Source organism: Tetrao urogallus, assembly GCF_951394365.1.
Source record: "Tetrao urogallus genome assembly, chromosome: 1".
Lineage (NCBI taxonomy): Eukaryota > Metazoa > Chordata > Aves > Galliformes > Phasianidae > Tetrao > Tetrao urogallus.
This window is the reverse complement of record NC_136813.1, coordinates 145,853,416-145,877,811: the sequence shown is the minus strand read 5'-3', so window position 1 is coordinate 145,877,811 and position 24,396 is coordinate 145,853,416. Positions and strand designations below refer to the sequence as shown.

General features: G+C 43.0%; 1 protein-coding gene across 1 annotated transcript in view; it reads right to left on the bottom strand.

The window, feature by feature from the left end:
• The window catches only part of GRIN2B (glutamate ionotropic receptor NMDA type subunit 2B), a gene marked incomplete at both ends in the record, with an annotated part of 164,823 nt that extends 147,905 nt beyond the window's left edge, over positions 1 to 16,918 (bottom strand). The window contains one exon of the mRNA XM_079548420.1: positions 16,508 to 16,918. Coding sequence (XP_079404546.1) covers positions 16,508 to 16,918 — 411 coding nt within the window. The remainder of the gene's footprint in view (positions 1 to 16,507) is intronic.
• Between the last annotated feature and the right edge of the window lie 7,478 nt (positions 16,919 to 24,396).

Sequence of the window (24,396 nt, the reverse complement as noted above, 5' to 3'; positions counted from 1 at the left end):
TCTCCTCCACAATCCTTCCACACTTCCATTAGGAAGCTCAAAGCTCCCCCTCGCAGAGTAGGCACACAAAAAATTGGCACGGGCTACAGAGGAATTAATTCGGACGGGTAAAGTCTGATCCCTTTCCTGGAGCGTGCGGTAGAGGAAGCAGCGCTCAGCACTTCAGACATCAAGGAAGAGGGAGAGAAAGAGATGAGAGAAAATCTCACATAGAAAAGGCAGCAGGAAAATGTCCTAATTTGGAGAGACAGGCCTCATTGCCATGGCAACCCAGAATCGCCCCACAGCAGCCAGATCTGACTTTGTATGTGGCGTTAAACGGTTCAACCGTTAAGAGAAATGAATAAGGAAAAAATAATAATACTATTGTGACAGTGGAATGGAAAGTATTTTGTAATAAAGAATTTTAATACTAGGGCACTCTGGCAAGCAAAGTGAACCTTTTTGAGTCTTAAGCTGTATTTTTATCCCCACCGTTACATGCACACATTTTTTCGTGCCTTTGCTTCAGCTCTGAGGTCACCTCCTCATTGTGCTGCCAAATCCTGCCTCCCAAGCAACAGTAGAAAAATGGCCCTGCTCTCTTCTTTAAAATCTCCTACAAATACCTCCCAGGACAAGGCAGAAACTGGGAACACATGGCAAACCACATGGGGACAGTGCGGGGTGGTAGCACGTGTCATAGAAGGAGTGGCTGCAAGGCATGGGGTGACAGTAGCCACCAGCCTCTGTTCCAGTCACATTATGCACTTACTGCTGGCTGAGAGAGAAATGTGCATTCTGTTGTTGCTAATTAATTCTGTTTTTAAGTTAATTCTTTTTTAATTTAATTAAAAAATCTGATATTGCTCCAAGATCTTTCTGCATGCTTTAGTTTATGAATGAATAAATATCACATCAAATCTCTCCCTATCACTTTTGCCTCTTTCTGCTCTCATCCTTAGGGCACCCCAAGCCTTCCTCTCCACACTGCTGATCCTTGTCAAACACCTGAATTCTGTAGGTCTCCTCATCCTTTCCTCATCCTGGACAGAGTTCTGCCACCTTTCCTCAGCCTCCATGAGAAGATACACTGATTTTGTTGGGGCTGCCCCTCAAAGGCTAATAGCACATCAAGGTGGATGACTACAAAGAAGAGTAAGACAAGGCAAACAGCAGGGAAGGAATGCTGAAATTGACTTTATCCTCTGGAGGTTCCCAAATTGTAACTGAAGGAACAAGTCCCAGGGGATGAGTTCCCAGAGGACTATTCCCTACAGGTTCATAAGTAAATTAATTGTCACAACAAGATCTCAGGCACCTCTTATGTTTCTAATCTATTCACCTCAGCTTGTTTCCATACTCAATTTATTCATCAAATGGAAGCAAAACATTTGGCCAAAAGGATTCCTTGATAGCACAGATGCATGCAGCATGGAGAGGACATAATTCCTTACGGGCTTGGTTCCACTGTGATACAGCTACACCAGCATGCTGTTACCTGTTCTCATACAAAAATACTTCTCCCTGGTCACAGGAGCTCTAATGTACTAATTGAGAAAATCCTTTTCCTAGTATTGCAGTCTAGATGCAGTTAGATAAGTAAACTCAGTCCTCTACCATCAAACAAAAAAAGCCATCAATGTGTGATTCAAGAGATTTGTGTGTTTTATAACAGAACACGGCAGGAGCTGCTGGCTGACTCTTGGCGCTTTAGAAGAGCCAAAATACTTCCTAACAGTTCGCATTGTATATTACTGAGTATTATTACAGGCATTTCTGAAGCCATACAGCATCGCACTAGCAGACCAGTACAGTAACCAGTGAGTGACACAGTTGGACAGAAGTGCAGCACTCAGCACAGCAGGAAACAAAAACCACTCACAACCTCCAGTTGTCCTCCCAGTGGTCAGCATCACAGCATGCTTTTGCCAGTCCATTTTCCCTTTGGCAAGAAACCTGCCAATCATTGCTTCCATTTATAACAATTAAGCAGATGAAACTCAAAACCCACATAACATGCATAAAAACTTCCAAAGAAGCTCCAGCAAGGGCAGGAAGATCAGAGTGAGAGAAGAACTATTAGAACACGAGCCCATGGACTCAGACCAGAACACAACCAGAGACAGAAAAGGTTAATGGCACTATGGCTCACTGGGGAAGAATGGACTGTGGGCATGAGGAGCAGCACAGACTGGTGAGGTCTCCAGCCATTCCCTAAATGAAACAGTTCCACCACCTGCAGGCAAGCATGCTTTGGCATTAAACATTTTGCACAATGGCCTAATTAATAGAGCACAAAGTGACTTATTAAATCTAAATTAAGGAACCAACTGACTAGCAAAAAAAGTACGTATCTCTGGTCAGGTAATGGCTGTATCAAACATTTTGATGTGCCCAAAGCCCAGCAATGTTCACTGGTAGACTGCAAATAAACAAAAATGTAACAGAAGATAATCAGAAATTTTTAAAACAAAAGAGAGAAAGGACACATGGGTTTGGGAAGTCAGATTACCAGACTAGCAGAAATGGAAGGCTGACTGGTTATCCTCTGTCCAGTTCCTCCCTATGTCCTCCTCTGTCAGCAGTTCTGTCTACTGCAGGCTTGCATCGATTCCAAAACTTTCTCAGTCCCATCACGAATTGTTTCAGCTTTGAAATTGCAGCTACAGAAGATGACCCCATAGATCAAAGGAGAATTCAATGCTCAGAAATGCACCCAATGTTTCCTCTGTACCTCCATGCCCTGCATTTCATCTCATTACAGTTTTCACACCCTCCTGTTTTGTCACCCCCTCAAGATCAAAGGATACTTTGACCTTACTTTCACCTTGAGGTTGGCACCTCCTCAGCCCACCAGAGGCACTTGCTGGTTAGAGCATGCCCTGATTTCCTTCAATGCTACTTGAGGAAACCAAATCACCATGGTTTGCTATAGCCTTGCCACAATGATAAGAATAGGGCTGTACAAAAAGCTCAGAGGGTGCACAGAAGGAAAGTGGGGCAGAAAACAGATGCCTACCTGTTACTTCAAAAAGAAAACAAGGTGCATTTCATGTTTTAAGTGCAATTTTTAAGTCTCTGCATTGAAAATATAGTTAAAGGTATATGTGTTCTCCTCTCCCACAGAGGATACTAACGGAATAATCCAATTACTGTTGCTGTCATCAGGCTAATTTCTTTTCTCAAGATGTCTGTTTTTGGATAGAAATATTAAAATCTTCAAGCCTCGTGTCATGTTCTCCTTCAAAAGCTAACCGATAGGAGCATGAGGCACCGAGCAAGTGTCTACTCATGATTATGTCTCATTTGCTTCTGTGATCCAAGCCACCGTGGCATGTTAGCGTGAGTCACAGAGCGCATACATGTGTGCCACGCACAAGTGTGAACCGAACATCCAACCCCAAGAGACAGCACAGCACGCTTATGCAAATCGCAGAACAGGACCGCACTGGGTGAATCACAGTGAGTCACCCTGTGAGCGTGTGGCAGTGAGGGTGAGCATGCCACAAGCATATTTGGGACACACTGTGCATGGGTCATTTGTGCAGAAATCACGGCTCTTCAGACAGTCCAACAGACGTCTTTGCTCACCTTCTGTGTGCATTTTTAGCTTGTTTTTGCAAGGAAATGAAGCTTTTGCAAATATGGTACATGCATTCATGTGTATGTGACTCAGGCTTCCCAGTAACTCTTGAACCTGCTGGCAAACTTCCACCTGATTTGACAATGGGGCAGAGGACTCAGGGAGAATTAAATTCCTACAGCCCTGTACAAAACACAGTCTGCAACTGCACACAGTGCTGAAGTCTTTGCCTGGCCCCACAGCAGTGTGTATGATTCACCCGCTCACAGGCTCACACCATGGTTCACTAGGCAAGCAAATATACTTCATCATGACCAGGCAGCATGCCTATAGTGGGCAATCCCTATATGCACAGCCACTGGGACGCCAGAATACATAGCTTTTCTGCCCAGACACTAGGCATGAAAGACACAAGGTAAAGTGGGCGAAAAGCAACAGAGGACCGGGGACGAATAATGGGATTACAGCAGGGAGGAGGAGTAGCCAACTCCTGAAAAACTGAAGCTTCTACAGGCACACCAACTCATCTGGACTAGACATTTCCTAGTTGAAATAGGGTGGTGGGTAGAAAAATGAGGTCTTTTCAATTCCCCCCAGTCCTCACTACTGGGTGAACTACTGGGTGAGATTAGCTCCTCTTGAAATCTCTTCACACAGCTCAAGTTATCTCCGCTGTGGATTCTCTGATGTCTACAAAGGGCTAGCTCACGTTACAGTCTTAGCACATAATTCAGTTAAAGAATCAATTAACCATGAGATATGAATCAACTGCAAACAGGATTCATTCATTTGGGAGCTGACAAAACTACTGCTTCCACTGCCCTTACACTTACTCTGTCTTCCCAACAAGCTATTCCAATGTCAGGTCATAACATTCATTTTTACGTGAGCCAGATGGAAAAAAAAAAAAAAAGAAAAAAAAAAGTCTGTAACATATTCTAAAAAACAATGAGGGAGAGTGGATGTCACTTTGAAGATACAACCTGAAATGCCCAACTTTCAGAAGGCGGAGATGGAATTTTTCAAATTTGGGTTGCCTTAACCTGCCTTATGTTTGCGCTCAAAAGATTTTAGCCTACATCTTCAATTTCCACTGCTTCCTGGGAGGTGGGCAGAGCCCATCCAGAGACCAGGTGTCCTGTGCCTGGCAGCTTGGCACACAGTGCTGCATGGAAAAGGCTCTCCCCTTCACCAGCCCTAATGCCACCTGTTTCCCAACCTCCCCACTACCCACCCAGCACTACCGCTCTGGGGAACAGACTGAGCCTGGCCAAGAGCCCAGGCTGTGAAAGAGCCCAAATGGAGCCAGGCAACTTCAAGACACGGGAGCCAGGCACTTTTGCAAGATGTTCTCTCCATGCACCATTATCTGAATAATGCACCATTATCCCACAAGAGTCTCTCCTCTCTGAACAACTATCTCCATTGTTAAGAATCCACTGACCCCTCTTTTTTATATACAGTATTTTCGTAAGAAGATAATCTTCCTTACGTATTTTCTGAGTTCTACTAGGTATGATTTTTTTTTACTGCCTTGAATAGATAACTTCAAGGTATTGGTAAACATTGGATCAGAGTGTCCGCTGGAGAAACATACCACATTGTTCTCTCTCAACTGCCATCCGTGCTATGCCAGCAACAGGAGATTCCCTGCTCCCTGAATCTTTGTGAATTGGAAGTGATGGAATCACAACATTTCCTGTGGGGTGAATCTCAGAAGGAGGATGACATCCCCTTCAGATGAAAAAATGATTTATTTCAATAGGTCTGAACTACACATAACCTCCTGCATGGAAGAACATTTCTGGCAATGAAGTGATCTTACCTTGCACTCAGTCCTATACAGGATGTGTGAAACCCATGATTTGGAAGGCTGAAGCAGAAGTTAAGATAAGAAATGCTTCCCAGATCTCTGGCCTCTGATAAATGGAAAGGGATGGTTAATGCAGGCCACTGAACGCTGACATTTCAGCTCAAGCGGATTTGAGTTCGAACATGCGTTGGACACATACATAAAAGGTAGTAAGTTTACTAGAGGATTCCCTGTGAAATTGATACAGAATTATATACATCATTAGGACAAGTGAAAAGAACAAATTTATGATATCTTTCCTGCATTACTAGACTTCACTAGCCCCTTTCGGCCAAGATGTAAGCACGCAGCCAGTGCCCTATCAGCTGGGCACAACAAACCCTCAGGCAAGCACTCACCACACCCCCACAGGCTGCCCCAGCTGAAGTGGCACCAAGGGTCATCCCAGTAAGGGCCATGCGGGCTCAGCAGCCCCAGCCCTTGGCCCAAGGGAAGGACCCACCTCTGTGGAAGGCCACTGCAGAGCGTTCCCCAAGCTCTTCTTCCCTTAACCACTGGTCTGTGACGTGGCGCAGGCACCACCAGTCTGCGTGCTCGGCTGCGGTGAGAGGATCACCAGCCTGTCAAGCTGGTGATGTGAAGAAAGATATTAACTGAGTAATTAAATCATTCCTGTAATTACTCTCATACAGTTATAAATAATGTAGGCCCACACGTTCTCTCTGGAAGCCACAACAGTGAGAGAATAAAGGGTGAGATATGCTAAATGAAAAAGAAAAGAAGAAATAATAACAATAATAAAAACACTTAACATTTATACCGTACTTTGCATTTTCAAAGCACAGTGCAAACAGTAATTAAGAAATGGGGAGAGTGACAGACAAGAGTGGGTGACAGAACTGGAAGGAGAAGGGAGGGGAGGGGAAGGGGCAGGCATGCTCTGGAGGCTCAGCAAAACTGCCAGCCTGGAGAACATGCTGTCTGGCCCTGTGGATGTGTGGCTTTTCAGCCTTCACTCCCACGCTTCCCCAGCAAGCTGGGGAGCAAGGACACAGATCCACTTTGCTGAAAGCTAACAGTAAGGCATGGGAGCTGGAGCCAGGACAAAGTGCTGCGCAGGTCTGAGCCAGGGCATTGGCAGCTGGTGGGGGTATCATGCTGGCTAGCAGGGGCCCAGCTGAGCCAGCCTTGTGTGTGTTTTCAAAGACCTATCAGCCTTTTTCCAAATGGAAACTAATGCCAGTCCTCCCTGTGCCCTGGCAGTCTTCTCTCACTCCCTCTATGGCTCAGCACAGAGAAGCGAAGCAAATGTTTGGTGAATGTAAAGCTAAACATGAGACAGCAGTGTCTCCTTGCAGCCCAGTAGGCCAACCATATCCTGGGTTGCACCTAAAGAGCAGTGGCCAGCAGGGCAAGGGAGGGGATTGCCTCCTCTACTCTGCCCCTGTGAGGCCCCATCTGGAGCATTGCATCCAGTCTTGGGGCCTCCAGTACAGGAAGGAGCTGTTGGAGAAGGTCCAGAGGACTGCCACAAAGATGCTCACATAGATGGAGCACCTCTCCTCTAAAGAAAGGTTGAGAAAGTTGGGTTCATTTAGCTTGGAGAAGAGAAGGGAAACCTTGCGGTCTTCCTCATCGCCGCTAACTCCAGCTTTTAATACTAAACAGCTTCATCCAAGCAGTGCAAGCGTCACCACCTCTTCCTCAAACATTAGCTTCATTAAGTCAGGTTTCTGGTCATAATCTACTCCCTTGCCGCAAGGCTTTACATGTTTCTGGTCTTTTCCTCTGCTACACAGTGTTTCTCCTGTCTGGATCCTGACAGGACCTTGCAGGAAAGCCAGTTCCACCCACTTCCAGCCTCAGCAGGGCCTGCGTAGCCCCCAGTCCAGGCACAGCTTCAAAGGACAGGATCTCTTCAAGAGATACGTAGCAAGCATCTAAAAAGACTGCTTCCTATATACAGTTTCTCATGGTTTATAACAAGGCTGAACTTGGCGCAACCTATGCTGTGGAAATCAACCATATTTTGATTAAAAGTCCTTCCCTGGAAGACAGCTTCTCTAGGCTGGTGTTCAGATACAACTTTTGTAGGAAAACATGCCAACAATTTCAACACGAACAGACTGTGAATCTTCTGCCACTTTTTTTAAGAGAGCTATTTTATTTTCCAAATAAATAGAGAAATAAATCAATCAGCTTGAGGCATACACCTGGCATTGAAAACTTTGCTCAAGCAGTCATAGTCTGGCAAAGTTACAGGCAAACCCCAAGAGGATCTTATATAAAAAAAATGGGGAATGCTGGGCAAGCTTACAATAGACGGTGCTATCAGTCTCACATAGAATAAGCTCTCCTGCATGCTGCAGCTATTCAGCCACTTCTAATGGGGTTACAGCTTCTCCTCCTGGAGTTCAGATTTTCAAATCAAGCATAGTATTTACTTCAGCTGGAAAAACTCATTAACTGCTCACTAGCAATTAGGTAGCCTTTACCTTTTGTAGAGCTCAAAGTACTTTACAAAAACATTATTATTCTTGAAAAGGGCAAATTACTGTAGACAGAAGTTGAGCAACTTTCCTAAAGTCACGTAGAATGCTGGTTTAGCGTACAGCTGTAAATGAGGACTCTGGTGCAGACCTATGTGATTCTTTTAGCCACAGTGCACCCCTTAGATCAGTCCCACACTTTATGTGTGCCTTTTTTTTTTTTTTTTTTCCTGTTTGCCTTTTAACTCTTCTCCTTAATTCTTCTTCTCCCTGTACCCCTGGAACATGTTTATTATCAGGAACCTCACTGATACACAGCTAAACATTACTGCCAAAGTACAGAGAGAAAAAGTGCCACAACAGTCTTCTCTATATGTTGGTTTTTTTTCCAATCACACACTCTCCCCCCTCTCCTCCCCTCCCTTCATTTTCTTTTCTCTTTTTTTGCCCTGTCAGTTTTCCTGTTCTTGTTCTTCTTCTTTCTCCTCCACTCAGTCATATAACACAACCTCTAGTGTTTAGTTCACTCCTGGTTAAAAACAGCTGAAGTATCACTGACTTCATGCTCTGCCCTAAGGAGACTAGAGCACATCCTAATAAAAATGTCTAAACTTTCTTCTCAGTACATAGGCAAATTATATCTTTTCTTAGTTCATTCTGTTGCTCCTTCTGGCAACAAGTTTAAGCATTATCTTCTCTAATTTTAGTCTCTGCGTTCATTGCATATATAAATCACAACCTGACTCACTGTTTAGCCAATCTACAACATGCATGTATAACTATTTCAGTCTTTCTACATGTATCAGACTCCTCCAGACCCTTAACAGACTCACATATTACAATACCATTTTTATACCCTATTTTTTTTCCAGCCTGTGTATATTTAATTCCCTTAACTTCCTTCATAAACCATCCCCTCAAAACTTGGTTAATTAGGCAAATAAGAGGCAATGAGAAGAAAAGATTTTCTCAAAATCTTTGTTTCTCCTTGTCCCGTGGTTATGAGGGAATGATAGGTAGCTCTGAAGCAGCAGCACTGGGCAATTTCACACTCAATGTTTTCAATTTCATTTTGAGACCAGTTTAGAGAAAGGACAAATTTGAGTGTAATTATTTTAGATTTTGTGCGATAAACAACTGCTTGGGGTTGTAATAAAGGACTGTCTGCTCCTAAATGAAGAAACTAATCTCTTTGTCCGGCTGGGGATTGCACAAATTGATTTAATACTTTTTATTTCAAAGAAAAGGTTAGATCTCATCAAGCTACCCGATTTTCTGTAGGTAACTGCACATAGATTTGGACATCTACCCAAACATCACAAATGTCAGGGCAGGAAAGAAAGCAACCAAGAAAAGGACATTTCCATAAAAGCCCCATTACTTGCCAGGGCCAAGCTGGGAGGAAAAACAAAACCTCATCCTCACAAATATTTCAGTAAATCTATTTCAGGTAGACAATGCCAACAGCTCCTCTAAAGGTTAGTAGGAAAGGAGCTAGCTCTGCTTCTCCTTCCCTCAGGTAGGTTGCAGTGGTTGCATTCAGAGCCAGGAAAGGAAAGGTCTTCTGACACTCAAAAGAAAAGATCTCTATAACAACAGCAGAAAGCTAACACTGAGTACTCCTCCAGGAAGAATTACATGACCCAAAATAAAACAGCTTATAAATAGTTACAAAAGGTTGACGTACAGCAATCGGACTTCAGGTTTATTTGACGTATGTTGTCTGGGACAACTTCTGCAAAATTCTACAGACTCCTATAAGCTCCCTCACATTCAGTGTCCCAGGTCTGTCCTAGGACTGCTGCTGCCCAGAAGAGCACCAGAGTCCGCTGGCAGAGCACAAGCCGCAGTGGCTCCAGGTTTTCCTCTCCCCAGCCTTGGTACCACTCAAGCAAAGATGGTGCCTTCAGGCTTCAAGTGTCCAAGGCTCAGGGCAGATATTAAGTGCATCAAGTAGAGCATGTTTTGAAGGAAAGCTATGTTTACATGCACATATAAATAAGTGGGCTTTCTTGATAATAAAAAAATCAAACTCCATTATTTTTTCTCGTGACTCTCAAAAAAACACTACCTCCCAAAGAAGTAAAAGCCTTCAGATGGCATTCCTCCTAAGCAAATTGAAGAGAAAATAGAGGAAAACTTGAAAAATTATAAAGGAAATTAAATTTTAAAAATTAAAAATGCTATTTTATTATGATATTTAATAAAAGAAAATACATTTATTTAAAAGCCTTTTTTTTCACCATTGCAAGAATATTAACGAGAGTACTTCAGAGCTCGTGTTTAGGAAACAAGAGTTAGCACTGATGGATTTAATGGCTCTGGGGAGAAGCTAAAGCTCTTAACAGTTCATTTCCAGGTTTCCTAATATCTGAGGGATTTTTAATGCTGCAATTTATTTGTAAAGTAATAACAGTTGTTCTAGGAAAAGTTTGAGATATTAATCAAACTGAACAGAAGTACACTACCTCTTTTTCTTTGTATGAAAAATTTCATTTTGTATGGATGGATTAAACACACACAAACATAAATTACTGATCCACCTGGCCTGTGATTACATGTGTATATTCAAGCAAAAAGCAACAGTGGCACACAATACCAGCTTTTATTCTATGTATCTTTGACCTACCTTTTTTTGCTCCCTCCCCAGCTTTTACAACAGACGCAGTATGAGGACACATTAAATTTAGTTCATTATTTTTGACTTACCCAAAGCTTTCATTCAGCAGGAAGAGGAAACAAAGTACAGAATGCAAAAGAAGAGTAATAACTACATCCTGAATAAAAATCTTAAAACCTTGAAGTGGAACTGCTGAATTTATTTATAAAATCAATCTCATCCTTTCTAATCATGAGATAAGTCTAAGAAACATTTAAACTATTACTATCATCAAGTGCAGTCTAAGAGAAATGAAAATGTATTGTGAATTTACATAAGCTGCATATCCCTTTGTTTTGGAGGGAAAAGGAACAGAAATCTAACAACACTGAACCATACTTTTTCAACATTTGCAGATCAATATGTGTCTTTTTTCCGTTTAAGACATCTTTTCTTTTTTTTTTTTTTTCCTTTTTCCACAGAAACCATTCAAAGGGAATTCTTCCTCTTTTATTTTACTGAATTTCTCTCACACAAGGACTCAAAATTTTCCATGTCAAGTCTACTGGAAATGAATCAAATTTATGTCCAAAAAAATGAGGTTTGCATTCCCCATACATCTCTATTATTTAACCTTTGGAAACCTCAGAGTGAAAGTGCTTTCCTTTTAATTACAGATATTCTGTTTTTAGCAGCACTGTCCCAGTGTTTTTGACTTTGTCCTGGTTTTCAGCATATATCTAGGTGCTCAACTTATCCAACTAGCTTTGATTTCCCTGAACCGGCAGCACCACTTTACTACATTCACACCTCTCCTGTTCCCCAAGTCTGGACTTGCTCCCTGGCTGCACTATGCATGGCCAGCGCACATCAAACTTCAGCAATGAAGCAGAGATGATGTGTCTTGGAAACCTCAGAAAACAAGAAGAAATGAGACAGGGATTTATGATGTGGGACTGGCAAGGTAGAAGGGGAGGTTCCAGGTTGGATATTAGGAAAAATTTCTTCTCAAAAAGAGTGGTATAGCAGTGGCACAGGCTGCCCAGGGAGGTGGCTGTGTTACCATCCCTGGAAGTGCTCCACAGCTGTGTGGACATGGCTCTGAGGGACATGGTCAGTGGGCAGGGTGGGGATGGACTGACAATTGGACTAGATAGTCTTAGAAGTCTTTTTCCAACCTTTGTGATTCTGTGATTCTAAGACAAAGTGTACTTCGGTGTGAATAGGGAGGAGGGAAGGCGAGAGTGGTGCAGGATGCAAGGTACTGAAGGGAGGAGTAGAAAATTCAGCTCTATGCTGTCAGAGAAAAGGAAACAAATACAGATTTTAGATGTTTCATGCAGCTTTTATGTAGATTTTATTATCAACATAGCTCTATTTAATACATAATTTTTCCCTATCATTTTATTTCCATCAGTATGGCTACTCTATATGAACAAGCTCTAGAGTGTGAACAGCAAGTGCTGCAATGATAAAGGAGAATTTTCACCTGGAAGAACATAATCACCTTCCTCTTCCAGTATTTTTCCTCAGTGCTGCCTATGCATCATTGTGTTATTCTAAAGCTGCACCCAAGGCACTTCCTGCTCTTACCTCTTCTACTTTCATTATCACCAAGTTGACTTTTTCTGTAATTCAAAAAAAAAAAAAAAAAAAAAAAGTCTGTTTTATAAAACAGACTAGTCAGTCAAATATACATTGTTGTTATTATTTCTTCTGCAACTATTTCTTTACCTCCTAGTTCTGGGCAGAAGCGATAGTAGGTAATATTAAAAACATAATGAAAAAAGGCCTTCCCAGGCTTCTAGTCTCAGGTCTGCAAACACAAGATACTGGTTTGCGTGCTTATCTGAACTGAAGCTGCATTTGCAGCCTTGAAGGTTTCCTCCCACCATCAGTCTCCCAACATAGAGCATCCTCATCAACTAGGTATTTCCACACTGTGGTAGGATAGAATTTCTGCTTTCAAAACAACTTGAGAGAAAAGAGAAATTATTTTAAACACTGGAACAATGGCAGATGCTCACTGGTCACAAGTGCTCTGCAGTCCTCAGGACAATGCTTAAGATCAGCAGAACAAAACTAGAAAAAGAAAGGTCATTGAGGCAACATCCGGCAAAGTGAAGAGACCAGAGCTTCAACAGACGAAGCACTTGGAACCATAGATCTTAGCACTTACGAAGGTGAAAATTTCTCTCCTCTCCATTTCATCTATTCCAGATTCAACATACATCAGCAGTGATCCATGCTATTCCCTTTCTCATCAGGGGCCCTGGTCAGACAGTGCTATGATCCTAATCCTTTTTCAAGGTGCCAGTACCAAAACTAGGAGCAGGCATTTGTTTGCAGAGCTGAAACAGTGCAGCTCTTCCAGCCTGCTCCACAACTGCAGGACTTGCCCCTCTGAGACGAGACAACTCAGGGACTGAACCAACAAAATGAATGCTACAGCTCCCACTGCTTGATGTCACAGCTGATGACCTCATCAGAGTCTAAAGGGGCTGAACCAGTGGTGAACAAGACTCTTTCTCAGCAAAGTGGTCTCTCCAGTGCTAGAGTGTGGCACAGCACGTCTGTGCTGTACCAATTTCCTGGAACTAGCCCCAGATCTCAGTGTGCAAACATCATCTGGTCATTTTCTTCTGATGCCAAATTAGGCAGAGATTAAATGCAACACTTTGTAACAGCTAAACAGGTGGGATTAGAGACATGAGCTCCAAGGAGAGAAACAGCAAAAACATATGCAAATAACTATATACTTATTGTTCAGAGGAAAAAGGCTAAACAGGGAAAACCCAACATTCTCCACAAAACCAAATGCAATATTAAAGATCACAAATTCAAAGAAAACAATCAGGAAATCCAGATGCTGAATTTTTCCCACAGCATGCCTCCACCCATTGTTACATCTAGGGCAGGGTTCATGGCATTTAACCTGAGGCATCTGAAGGAAAAGGGGGTACAGCCTTCTTCAGTGATCAATGGGGAGACACAGAACTATTCCACAAGCATTTCACGGCACCCTGAGGTAGGTGGCATGAGCCGTCCTCAGGTAGCATCACTGTCTCCACTGTCACAATGTCTGGACCTCCAACTAGGAGTTAGCAAACATTCAGATGCACACTGACTGAGAGCAACCTATACAGTATCTCAGTCTATGAGTACAGTGGGGAGGGGAACTAAATTCAGGCTCAAAACTGTTTTTTTCCTTTCTTTTTTTTTTTTTTTCCCCACCTGCCTTTTTGTGCCTCAATTCACCAGCTTCACAGTACGTTACAAAGCTCTCTTCGCACATGGACCCAAATTTCCTCCCAGACAGAGTTATCAACCCTCACTGAAGCTGTAACAATTTCTCACATTCCTCCAGGGAAGGTGGTTCAATGGAGTTTTTTGCTTCAACTTCCAGAGAAGGGCTTATCTGTCACACTAAGGTGTCAGTGGTTTGCACTGTTCTTTAGGTTTGCACTGGTGTTATTGATCGTAAATGCACAGGGAATGCAACAAAACTGTAAGTGAAGGTCTGAACCCATGAAATGCTGAGCAAGTTCGATCACAGCTGACTGCTGCAGGCACTGAGGGGATGCTTACAGAAGCAACGTGTGCTTGCAGGAGCAAACCCCAGCCACAAAACTCATTTGCAAACTACATGACTAAGGATAAGAAAAAGCAATGCTTCTGTCAAGGCCCTCTCTGGAAAACAGATTAAGCACTTACCAGTCTGACTTCAGCATTTTTAGTAGAATATCAATTTATTTACTCTCCACCATGTTTTAATTCAATTCATCAAACAAATACGACCCATTAAACATTACACACCTGTGAAACAGAAGCTCTAAAGGTCAGCATTTTCAATTCATGTTTAAAGAAATCTTGGCCTTTCCTGAAACCACAGATCTTTGTATGCTTCTCCTGCCTGCCAGACTACAAAAAGGGAGCGTGATAAAACAAGATCTCCATTCATAATGCTTCCACCTTCATGCTCTTTGTGGGCTGCCTGCTTGCCAAGAGGCTCTTTAGAATTGAGCTGGGAGGTATACAAGGCAGCCGCATGAGGTGCCACCTTCCCAAGGAGAGATGAGAGAGAGGTAAAAAGAAAAATCTTTGCAGATTCAAATCTCTATTTGAATTTTGGTGGAGTAAATCTGATCTAATCCTACCACAAGTGATGGAGCTGTGCTGGATTTACATTACAGGAAGTGGAAATCAAAATTTGGCCTGCCAAGTCCAAAATTGCAAAGATCTTTTTCTAGCACATAGGAGGTTTGACATCAAAAATACTGATGCTTGTTCGAAGAAGGGATAAAATGCCACCACATAAGTGTGAAACACAGCATCCAACTGTTGTTCCAGACGTGGTTTACACAGATATTAACAACCGTGTAATGCAAGAGGCAGGAGAGCCTCATACAACACTGTTGCCCAGCTGCCCACGAAAGTGGTCATGGCAAAGTTCAAGGCACATCTGGACAAAGCTCTCAGATGCAAGGTGTGATTTTTGGGTGATTCTGTGTGGAGCTATGGGTTGAGCTCAATAATCCTTACAGCTCGCTTCCAGCTCGGGACATTCTATGATTCTATGAGCTCTTCCCAAGAAAGAAAAGTCTCACTGTGGGTAGAATGGGGCAGAATGTCTTCCGTAACAAGTGGGGAAAAAACAAAACAAACAAACAAAAAAACTGTAATTATTTTATTAAATGATTAAATGACTACTTTATTTCAAAGACTAATTTGGGAAAATAACACTGTGTATTAAATGTATATCTTTTGGCAACTGAACATTTGGTCAAAGAAAAAATATCATAATTAATTTATTCCCATCTACTCACCTAAAATAACCTGCCCTGGGTTATTTACTTACAAATTAAATTAAACAGAAAATGCCTGGATTTTGCAGTCCACTAAATCTCTTTCTGAGGAAATGTTGCCAGTGGTCAGCTTAAGTCTCCCCCTTTTTCAATTAGACCTGATTCTGCCTAGTTAAATGTCTCAGATTCGTTGAAGAGTGACTGCAAAAGGAAAAGACTGCTTGTGCCCCTGTTTGTTTCTGTATGATGCACAAAGCACGGTCAAGACGTTCTTCTCAATAAAGGTGCTGCCCTCATCTCTTTGTCACACCAGGACCGCAGGGAAAAAGGCAGCCCACTTCTCTTGGATATTCCCATCAGCCCACAGCAGTTTGGGGGCCACTGTCAGCCACATTAGCTGGCCAAATGCACACTCAGGCATGAACTGCTGGGGTACCCTGCTCCTCCCACGAAGGGTATTTCTGTTGGGTCCGACTGCAACCCAAGGATGCTCCCTCCCCTAAGCTCGCAGATAACAGCTGGCCAAAGCTGGTGCTCCCTGCATATTGCAGCGTTCAAACGCAGATGTGGGAAGGCCTGTTTGTGCAGTAACTGCCAAAAAAACTGGCTAGAGACAGGGAAAAATGAAATGTCAGCGACATGATGGAAGCACAGTGGAAACAAGAGGACTTAGCTGGACCAGTTCAGACTGGTTACTTGCTTAAGCTAGCACCTATTTAACTTCAGGAGCTGATTAACACTTCTGAGAGACAATAGCTTTATTAAAGATTCAATTATTTTTCAATTAAGATGTAAGAGCTGTATTAAACGTCCCTGAAAATGCCACAACGTCCTACAGCTCCTTTCAGGGAAAACACAAGCTAGCATTCTCGGCATTTCTAAGGTAAAACACTGGTAAAAATAAAACCTTTAAAAAAAAAAAAAAATCACAACTGTCAAAGTCTTTACACTTCTTAAGGAAGAAGAACAGAGCTCATTCTTTTGCAGCTCTCTTCTATCTGCTCTTTCCCCTCCTTGCTTTTTCTCTGTTGCAGATAATTCCACATAATTAATAGGCTCTCCTCAGCAGTGCTACACAGTTAGCTCTTTTAATCTCTCTTTGAATCTGAGTCTTTCTAATCCCCCAGCCCTTCGGCCCCAGGAGACTCCACCTGAGGATCACAAAACAAGATAGTTCTCTCTGTTTCAACTTACTTCTAATCTGCAAGTCTACAATCAAAGCAAGTTCAAATTTACCTTATCTGCCATGATCATAGAGGAGCCTCCATGGATGCCCAGGATGGGAGTGAGGGTCTGGGCAGAGATGAAGTCCAGGATCTGGGCAATGGCTTCCTGGTCTGTGTCATCAGCAAATACCACCCCTTGAATCTTCCGGTCTGACATGAGGTCACAGATGCGGGTGATGATGCTCTTGGGATCAGTTTCATTCATGGCCACCAGCTCCACCCGGGGCACCACTGAGAGGTGGTGGAAGTCATCTTTCTCGTGGGCATCTTTGATGGCCACTTCGTCTGAGGTCCCCACCAGGATGACCGCAATGCCAATGCTTGGGTGGCTTTTTTGCGCGTGGGTCCCGCTCCCTGTAGTTGCGAGGACTGCCAGCACCAGCCAAAACCTCGGAGAGTAGCACTCCACCCTGGGCCTCATCTTCAGCTCTTACACTCCCTGAGAAATAAAGATACAAAAGGAAACGGGGAAAGTGAGAGAAAGGGAAAGTGATTAACTGACAAGTCAATCATGCACTCTGCATTCAAGGCAGATCCATCGATCTTCCTCAGCCAATAGCTGTCCTCCCACCAGTCTTTCTTGCCCAGCACCCAGTCCTTCTGTTGCATTCACGGCAACATACTAAGTTCTGGTCGCAACCCCAGAGTTTGAAGTCACTTCAGAGTGACAGCAGAAGATGGGATCATGTCATCTATCTTAGGTCCCATGTCATGCTGAGACCCAAGTCAAAACTGATTTTGAAAATTGAGAAGAATTGTCCACTGACAGCTGTTCAGCTGTCTTTGTGAAACTAATTGCTTATGTCAAGCCCATGTCTAAGTGCTTGCCCTCAACACAAAGGAATTATTAATGTTTGTGATCAGTTTGGCCTTCTTCTGGATATACAGGCAGAGAGGCTGAAAGGACCAGACAGGCAGGACTGCCTTTTACTGCATCAGCACAGCACCTCTAGAGTAAAGACAAATGGGCAAGGCCATTGGATGGATGTGAGTGGGTGTTATTCTGCATATGCACTGCATATAGCCCTCCTACCCAAGGGACACACACCACTCATATCTTTAGTAGTCAGTCAGTCTTTCATCTACACAAAGTCCATTTGTTTTTAAAAAGCAAGGAATGCAAAATGTCCAAATGGTCACAGTTAAAAATGAATCAGTGACACATGGAGAGGACATTCCCTCCAAGACCCCTATGACAACATTTTTTTCCAATAAGCAGAAAGACTCAAAGAGCTTATTCTCCACTACCGCAGCCAAGAAAGTTACAGTGGTCTTTTCCTTGAACATATCCACTTCATTTTATAATCATAATAGTAAAAATGGGAAAGCCCGGTGAAGTCATCTCTCCAGCTCCTGCCTGAGCAAGATTGTTCCTACCTCTTTATTCACTCCTGATTTAATAGTACCTCACGTTTTCACAGCACTTTTCATTTCAAAGGAACTTTACACACTAACAAATCAATCCTCACAGCACTTACAAGGAGTCAGTATTACCAAAATCCTACTGATCTGGTGACAAAAACACAGCAGTGACCTCCCTGGCCACCCATCACCCCTTTGGGGAGCAGCACTGCTCAGCCTGCCTATCCAGGGCCACTTTGCCATCCCAAGCAGATTTCAGGCATTTCAAACTAGAGAAGACTTTCCCTTAGACGTTCACACCCAGAAGTCTGTTTTTCAACAGCCATGCTCACTTAGAATAAGTACACCAGTACTACACCATTGACCCTCTAAGCCTTCGGGAATCTAGAAATCGGACTCTTTCATGCCCTTCACAGCCACATGTCTCTCTATCAAATGTACAGAAGGCTGCAGTAGCAGGGACAATACCAACAAGACCTAGGGGAAGTTGGAAGTCCACCCAACAGCCTGCATGATGCCAGTCAGGCCCAGCAAAAGGGTTCATGCAACTCCATTGTGCCTTGCCCAGGAGAACACAGATACTCCGTACCTGCTCTCTCTCTGCTTAGCATGGCAGTGAGACCGTATCCTGCATTGTTATTACTGGATAAATAACTGGAGAATAAAATAGATATTAAATATGCACCAGAGGAACCAAATCCACTTAGGAGACTGAAAGCGACCATGGGTACAAAGCACCAATCGATTCTAAACTCTCTGACAGATCTGCTTTCTGAGAGATGCTCACAAGAACCAAGGGACTTCGAGAGTTTGGCAAAATGAACAGCTAACTTCATTCCAGCAGGACTGTTATCCTCCAATTACGAGTCACTAAATTAGATTCCTTCACAGTGAAATGCAGTCCCCACTCCTGCAATGCTTTATTAACTTTAATGCACTCTACGCTCTGTCTCTCACTTTCTTGCTCACTCACTTTAATGCTATATTTGCTCTCTTTAAAATATGTCTCCTGCGATCTCTGCACAGTCTCACACAATCTATTATGCTTGGTTAGGTAATGGCTAGCTGTGATACACAGGGAGCAGACTCTAGGTTTTTCCCAGCCCCTCTCCCACCAGGAATACTTTACAGGGCCTTACAACACAGAACTCAGAGAGCAGCAATGCAGGAGCTACGCAGGCAAACGTGACAGCTGCCTGCTTTCTCACCCAAGCATAGACCTTTCCCATAGGGAAAAATTCCCGCCAAGAAACCTGTTCCCTTCTCTTCATCTGCTTCAAAGCCAATTAATCTCTAGCAAGTACTTTCAAGAGACAGCAGAAGAAGGCTCAGATCATGAAGAGCATTTAGGTGCCAACCTACTGAATGCCTGGCTTATGGGATGTACCCCTAGACAGATATTCTCTTCAGTACAAGATGATGGGGCTCCCTGCAAAGTGCTAGAAGCTCAGTCTTTATCCAGTGACACAGAAAGTTGCCAGGGCTAGGAAAAGACTAATGTGAAGAGGTCACGGTGCCACCACAGCCAAACGGCATCTGCCTCTACTTCGGATCCTCAGCCATGAGCCCTATTCTGGCTCCGGTAAAACTAAAAGGCTTAAATGGCTTAAGTAACCTGTGCCTATCCAACCACCCATGACAAGTCTCCCTCCTTCTCTTACTCAGACATAACTTCTCTGTTAGCATGTTTCAGAAACATGGACTTTGGTTGCTGGCATGTAGACCACCCACCTGAGGCAGTATCAGGTACCTGTTCCTGGCTGGGTGCCCTGGTAGGATGGGATCCAGGGTTGCGATAAGGCAAATAAATAAACAAACATAAACAAAGCGTACCCAAACCAAGGATAGTGGCACCCTCAGCCAAAGGTTGGCCTCTACCATGCAGACACGCACAGTACACTGCCACAAGGCACAAGCAGGTTCACAGCGCAGAGTTGCACTGTGCAAGTAGAGCCTGTTGGAGATCGGAACAGGCATCCCAGCACCAACCCCTATCCCTCTTTCCTCCTCTAACGTTTCTCACCATGAGCCCTTTTTGAATGAACGACAGTAAAGGGCACGGGTACACCTGCACAAATATTGTAAGACTAAAGTGATCTCAGAACTATTGTGAAAAGTTGTTTCATATACAGCAGCAAGTTTTATATGTTTACTTCTGCAGTGTTCAAATGGAGAAGTTTGAGACACCCAACTGAGGAAACATCAGAGGTAGTGTGGGGACATCCTTGTGAGTGTTTTTGTTTTCTCTTACTTCAGTGAGTATGTGCAAATTCACATGGAGAAACTCATAAGATCATGACAAAGCTGCAGTTCTAAAACAGAGAGTTTCTCTCTAGTTGCTCCAAGTAATTTTAATAATCCTCAAATCTAATTTCATAAGTCAAGAGTGACTTTTAAAATGCATCAAGGTGATTCAATACATAGTATTTTACATCAGTAGGTTTTTTTCCTTATCAATGATGCAGGGTAACAGCATCAGGAAGGCTTTTCTGCCTTTCCAAAACAATTCGGTAAATCTCAAACTCCATTCTAGCCAGTAATGTCTCTCTTTTTTTTCTTTTTTAAAGACATTATTCCACAGTATTATATTCTCCCTTTCTCCCTGATACAGAATGCATGACAGGGATATTAGACAAAGTGCTTTTACAGACATATCTATATTTAGACATAAACATGCCTGTAAAATGATTATAACTCTATAATCTTATTTACCAATAAAACATATCCAGCATTGTAGAGGAACGCAGCATCTACTTAATACTGCAGAACTATATTACACAATCACTGTTAAAACAGGGAGGGAGACCTAACTTCTCCAATTGAAAATGCAAGAGGAATGTAGGTAGTCAGACAGCAATTATTCAGTTGGAATTTGGCCAGGACCAAAAGGTTAGACTGCTTAAAAATATTATGAGAACCTTATTTGACAGTGCATTTTATGTGGATCAAATCTAAGATAAGTATTAATAGAAAATTATTAGCTGCACAGCCAAAAATACAGCTCAGCATTTAGAGATATTTCTGGGAAAGTACACAAATAGGTCACTGTGCATTCAACCAAGCTAACTGTAGATAAAGTGCTATGCCACATAGAGCAAAGTGAGGCAATCTTTAGGTGCGACATAGCATTGAGGCAAAAGATGGGCTCAGCTCTGTTGTGTGCTCATGCCAGTACCTCCATCTGCTGCAGCCAAGCCAACTGGGCAACCATGTGCAGCAGGCCCTTGGGAATGTATCTGCAGGGCCCCAAAACCCCACGCCGAGCAAAGGAAATGGAAGTCCTGTAATGCTTCAGTCTCAGATATAAAGCTGCCTTTCCTAATTAGGATGAAGTTGATAACTGTGACAGGGGGCTGAACATCATCAGAAAAGCATAGAGATATAAGATTTGGACAATTAATGAAAAATGAACCCTCATGTTTACAGCCCTAGTTGAAAATAGGAAGAAATCCACCTCAGCTGTGAAATACTCCAGAAAGCTGGCAGATGTTTTGTGCCTGGTATCCAACACACCACCAGGGAACAGCACAGCGCACCAGCAGTGCTGTAGGGAAGTTATTGCACTAGACAAGCAGAAGTCTGGTGATATTTAAGTCTTTCTCTACTACCTGCCATACATGTAAGCTGCAGGAGCTGGGAAGACCCATGCAAAGAAAGGGGCAGGGTTGATTCAAATCCCACAAACTGTTATTCCCAAAAGCTGGGGGTTAAGTCACTAAATATCATACTGTAGTTTACATTTAAGTTTCACCAACTCCCTAACTTTTTTCAACCCAATTTCAACTTCGTGCAGCATTCTATTCTCATGGTTAACACCATCTCTCCACTCAGGACACACTGTATATTGTCTGCCTCTGAAGAAGCACCCCTCACCTCTTAACACTGCTTTAACCGTTCTCCTTCCATAGCTCCAGCACAGCTGATTTGTACACTAACAGCTCTTGCGCTGCCGTTCTCCACACTACTGCTCACCAGGTAGATGACATAAGTGCTCATAAATCTTCTCCTGGCTCATGGCCCTGTTGTTCTTGGAACTCTGTAAACAGAGACCAAGATGAGGATGGATCTAGGGCACAATGGATGTGTCCTGGAAGCACCTGTACATCTCAGGTACTGATAAACTGTATTAATGACACTGCAGGAAAATATTCATACACTCAGAGCAAGAAGATGGCAGAGTCTACAGACATCAGAGGTTCCATGGCCAGTGATGAAAGTGATGGCTATCTGGCATCTGTGTCAAAAAGGTTCACTGTAGCGACTCTGATTGAGCTCCTCCCAGTGCATTTTAATAATCCTCGATGACAAATAATGTATTTTATAAGCCGTCTTCAAAAATTAGCTATTCTCATTCTGACACACAAACTTTTCTTTAACAATGGCAGAAACATTTCTCCAAGGCCATTTGGACAGGTCTCCTTGCTGCTTTTCACAGCTCTTCCCTTTCCAGGAAGTATTATTTATTTCTGTGCTGCCCCATGGATGCATTTTCATCTAACCTTTATAAATAAATTTTAAGAAGAATCTTCTTTTCTCTCAAATTAACTTTTTTTGTACTCTCATTACCTTACTGTTAGCTTTTCTTCCATGAAAGGAAATAGGTGTGTAAGTTCAGTTCTTTCAGTTCTACTCAATTTATTATCTTTTCACCTGTTTTTCTTTATCGAAATAGGCCAAGACTCCCTGCTAGACTGGGCACTATCAGATTCATCTCATATATTACATACTTATTCCTCCCCATCTCTAAAGTCTAGATTGCTTCCGTCTGCTCAAGAGGTCTGTCCAATGATAAGGTCCAAAAAAGCACTTCTCCTTTTTTTCTATCCCACACAAAGGAGCAGTTCTCTCTCTACACTTAAGGAGGTACAAAGAACACTTTGATCATCAATTAGATCCAAATCATTCCCAACAGATGAAGAACTGTGTCTCATTACTGTTAGCTTACCCAAAGGTAAGTTCCCAGCATCCTTCCCACTTATTTCCACCCACGTATTTTACATATCACGGGGACAGCTGTTACAGCCACAGTCTCCAAGCTTCTGTTGAGTCCACCACCAAGTGATTCATAGAAATTGCACACGAAAGTCCCCTGCTTAACAGTCTCGCCCTTCTCCCAGTCATTTCAGGATCTCTGCAGCATCTGCTTTATCGCACTACCTGCTCTGAAACAACTCAAACAATAGGATTACCACTGCTAGGAGATGCCTCCAAGGCTCACATTCAGAAACATTTCTCTAAACTCAGCTTAAATTTTCCCTTTGCTCAGCTATCCTGTTACTTCAATAATATCTCCTTCATTCAGCCTAAACAATTTCACTCTCTCAACTCACCATTTCCACCCTGAAAACGCTTGTAAGAAGGTTATCTGATCACCCCTGGGGACTTTTCTCTGCAGCAGAATTTCAGCTCTGTTCATCCCTACTCCTAAACTGAGCCCCCTGGGCCCTCAGCAGGATGAGCAAAGGAGGAAGGCAGCATCAGGGCAGGAAGAGCAGGAGTGAGCTGACCTGCTTCCCCAGGTTGGCACACACGTGCAGAGCAGTGGGAGTCAGTGTGACATACAAAAGCCATTAAGCGAGACAGCAGGTCAGTCTGGCATTGTGCAGTGCCAACTTCTAAATGCCAGGGCATGGAGGCTTGGCACAGCCATTGCTCTCTGCGAGCCTGGCTATGGAGCCAGGCCGGAGCCACTGTTCCCAGGGCAATATCTCACCCCTAGCACCCTGTTTGGACAAGTTTAGAGGAACGAGATCCCACCATCTGGAGGGGTCAGCTACCGCAGCTGTCACTCTGCACACACTCCATTTCAAACAAGGTTTTCAAAGCTTTCAAGGTCTTTTCATCATGCATGGTATCCCACTTTTGAACACCCCCTCTCTGTGTCAGGTTCAGAGCAAATCATCGGAAGCATGGGAAACATCTCCATGCACACTGCCTCTCCAGAAGGATTTCAGAGTGGTTAAAAGTAGCTTTGCTTCCTAGAGAGCAGGACTAAGGGAAGCCAGGTTTAAACAGGCAGCAGAATGCTGCACCCAGAACACCACCACTTTTGCCAGATAAATCGAACTGGAACATCTTGGTAATCCAGCTACAATCCCTGCCTTCCTTTAATTCTCGTCTTCCACTTTTCACTTTCTAGCAGAATTCAGCAGCTCATTAATAACCTGATTACATCAAAGACAGATTTCTGAAACCTGGGATTTAAATACCTCCAATCCATTAGCATCCATAAAAAACACCTTTAACTTTGGTTAGATGGTTTGGAAAAGCACATCCTCCACACTCTGATTATTTGCTGTATTAATTTGAAGCTTTCTACTCAACCTTGATCAACTCTCCATTTTATGTACTTAGCAGATTATGACATCGAATTTTTAAAAGTTTGAAAAAAATCATAAAAAGTGAGAAGTATTATTTTTTACTTCCAAGGATGGAAGGACTTTTTCATTTCATATATGCTCATATACTGCACTCAGTACCTATTCAATCCCTGAATCAATTGTTTGAAGAGAAAGCAGAAACCAGGCAGGCGACTGC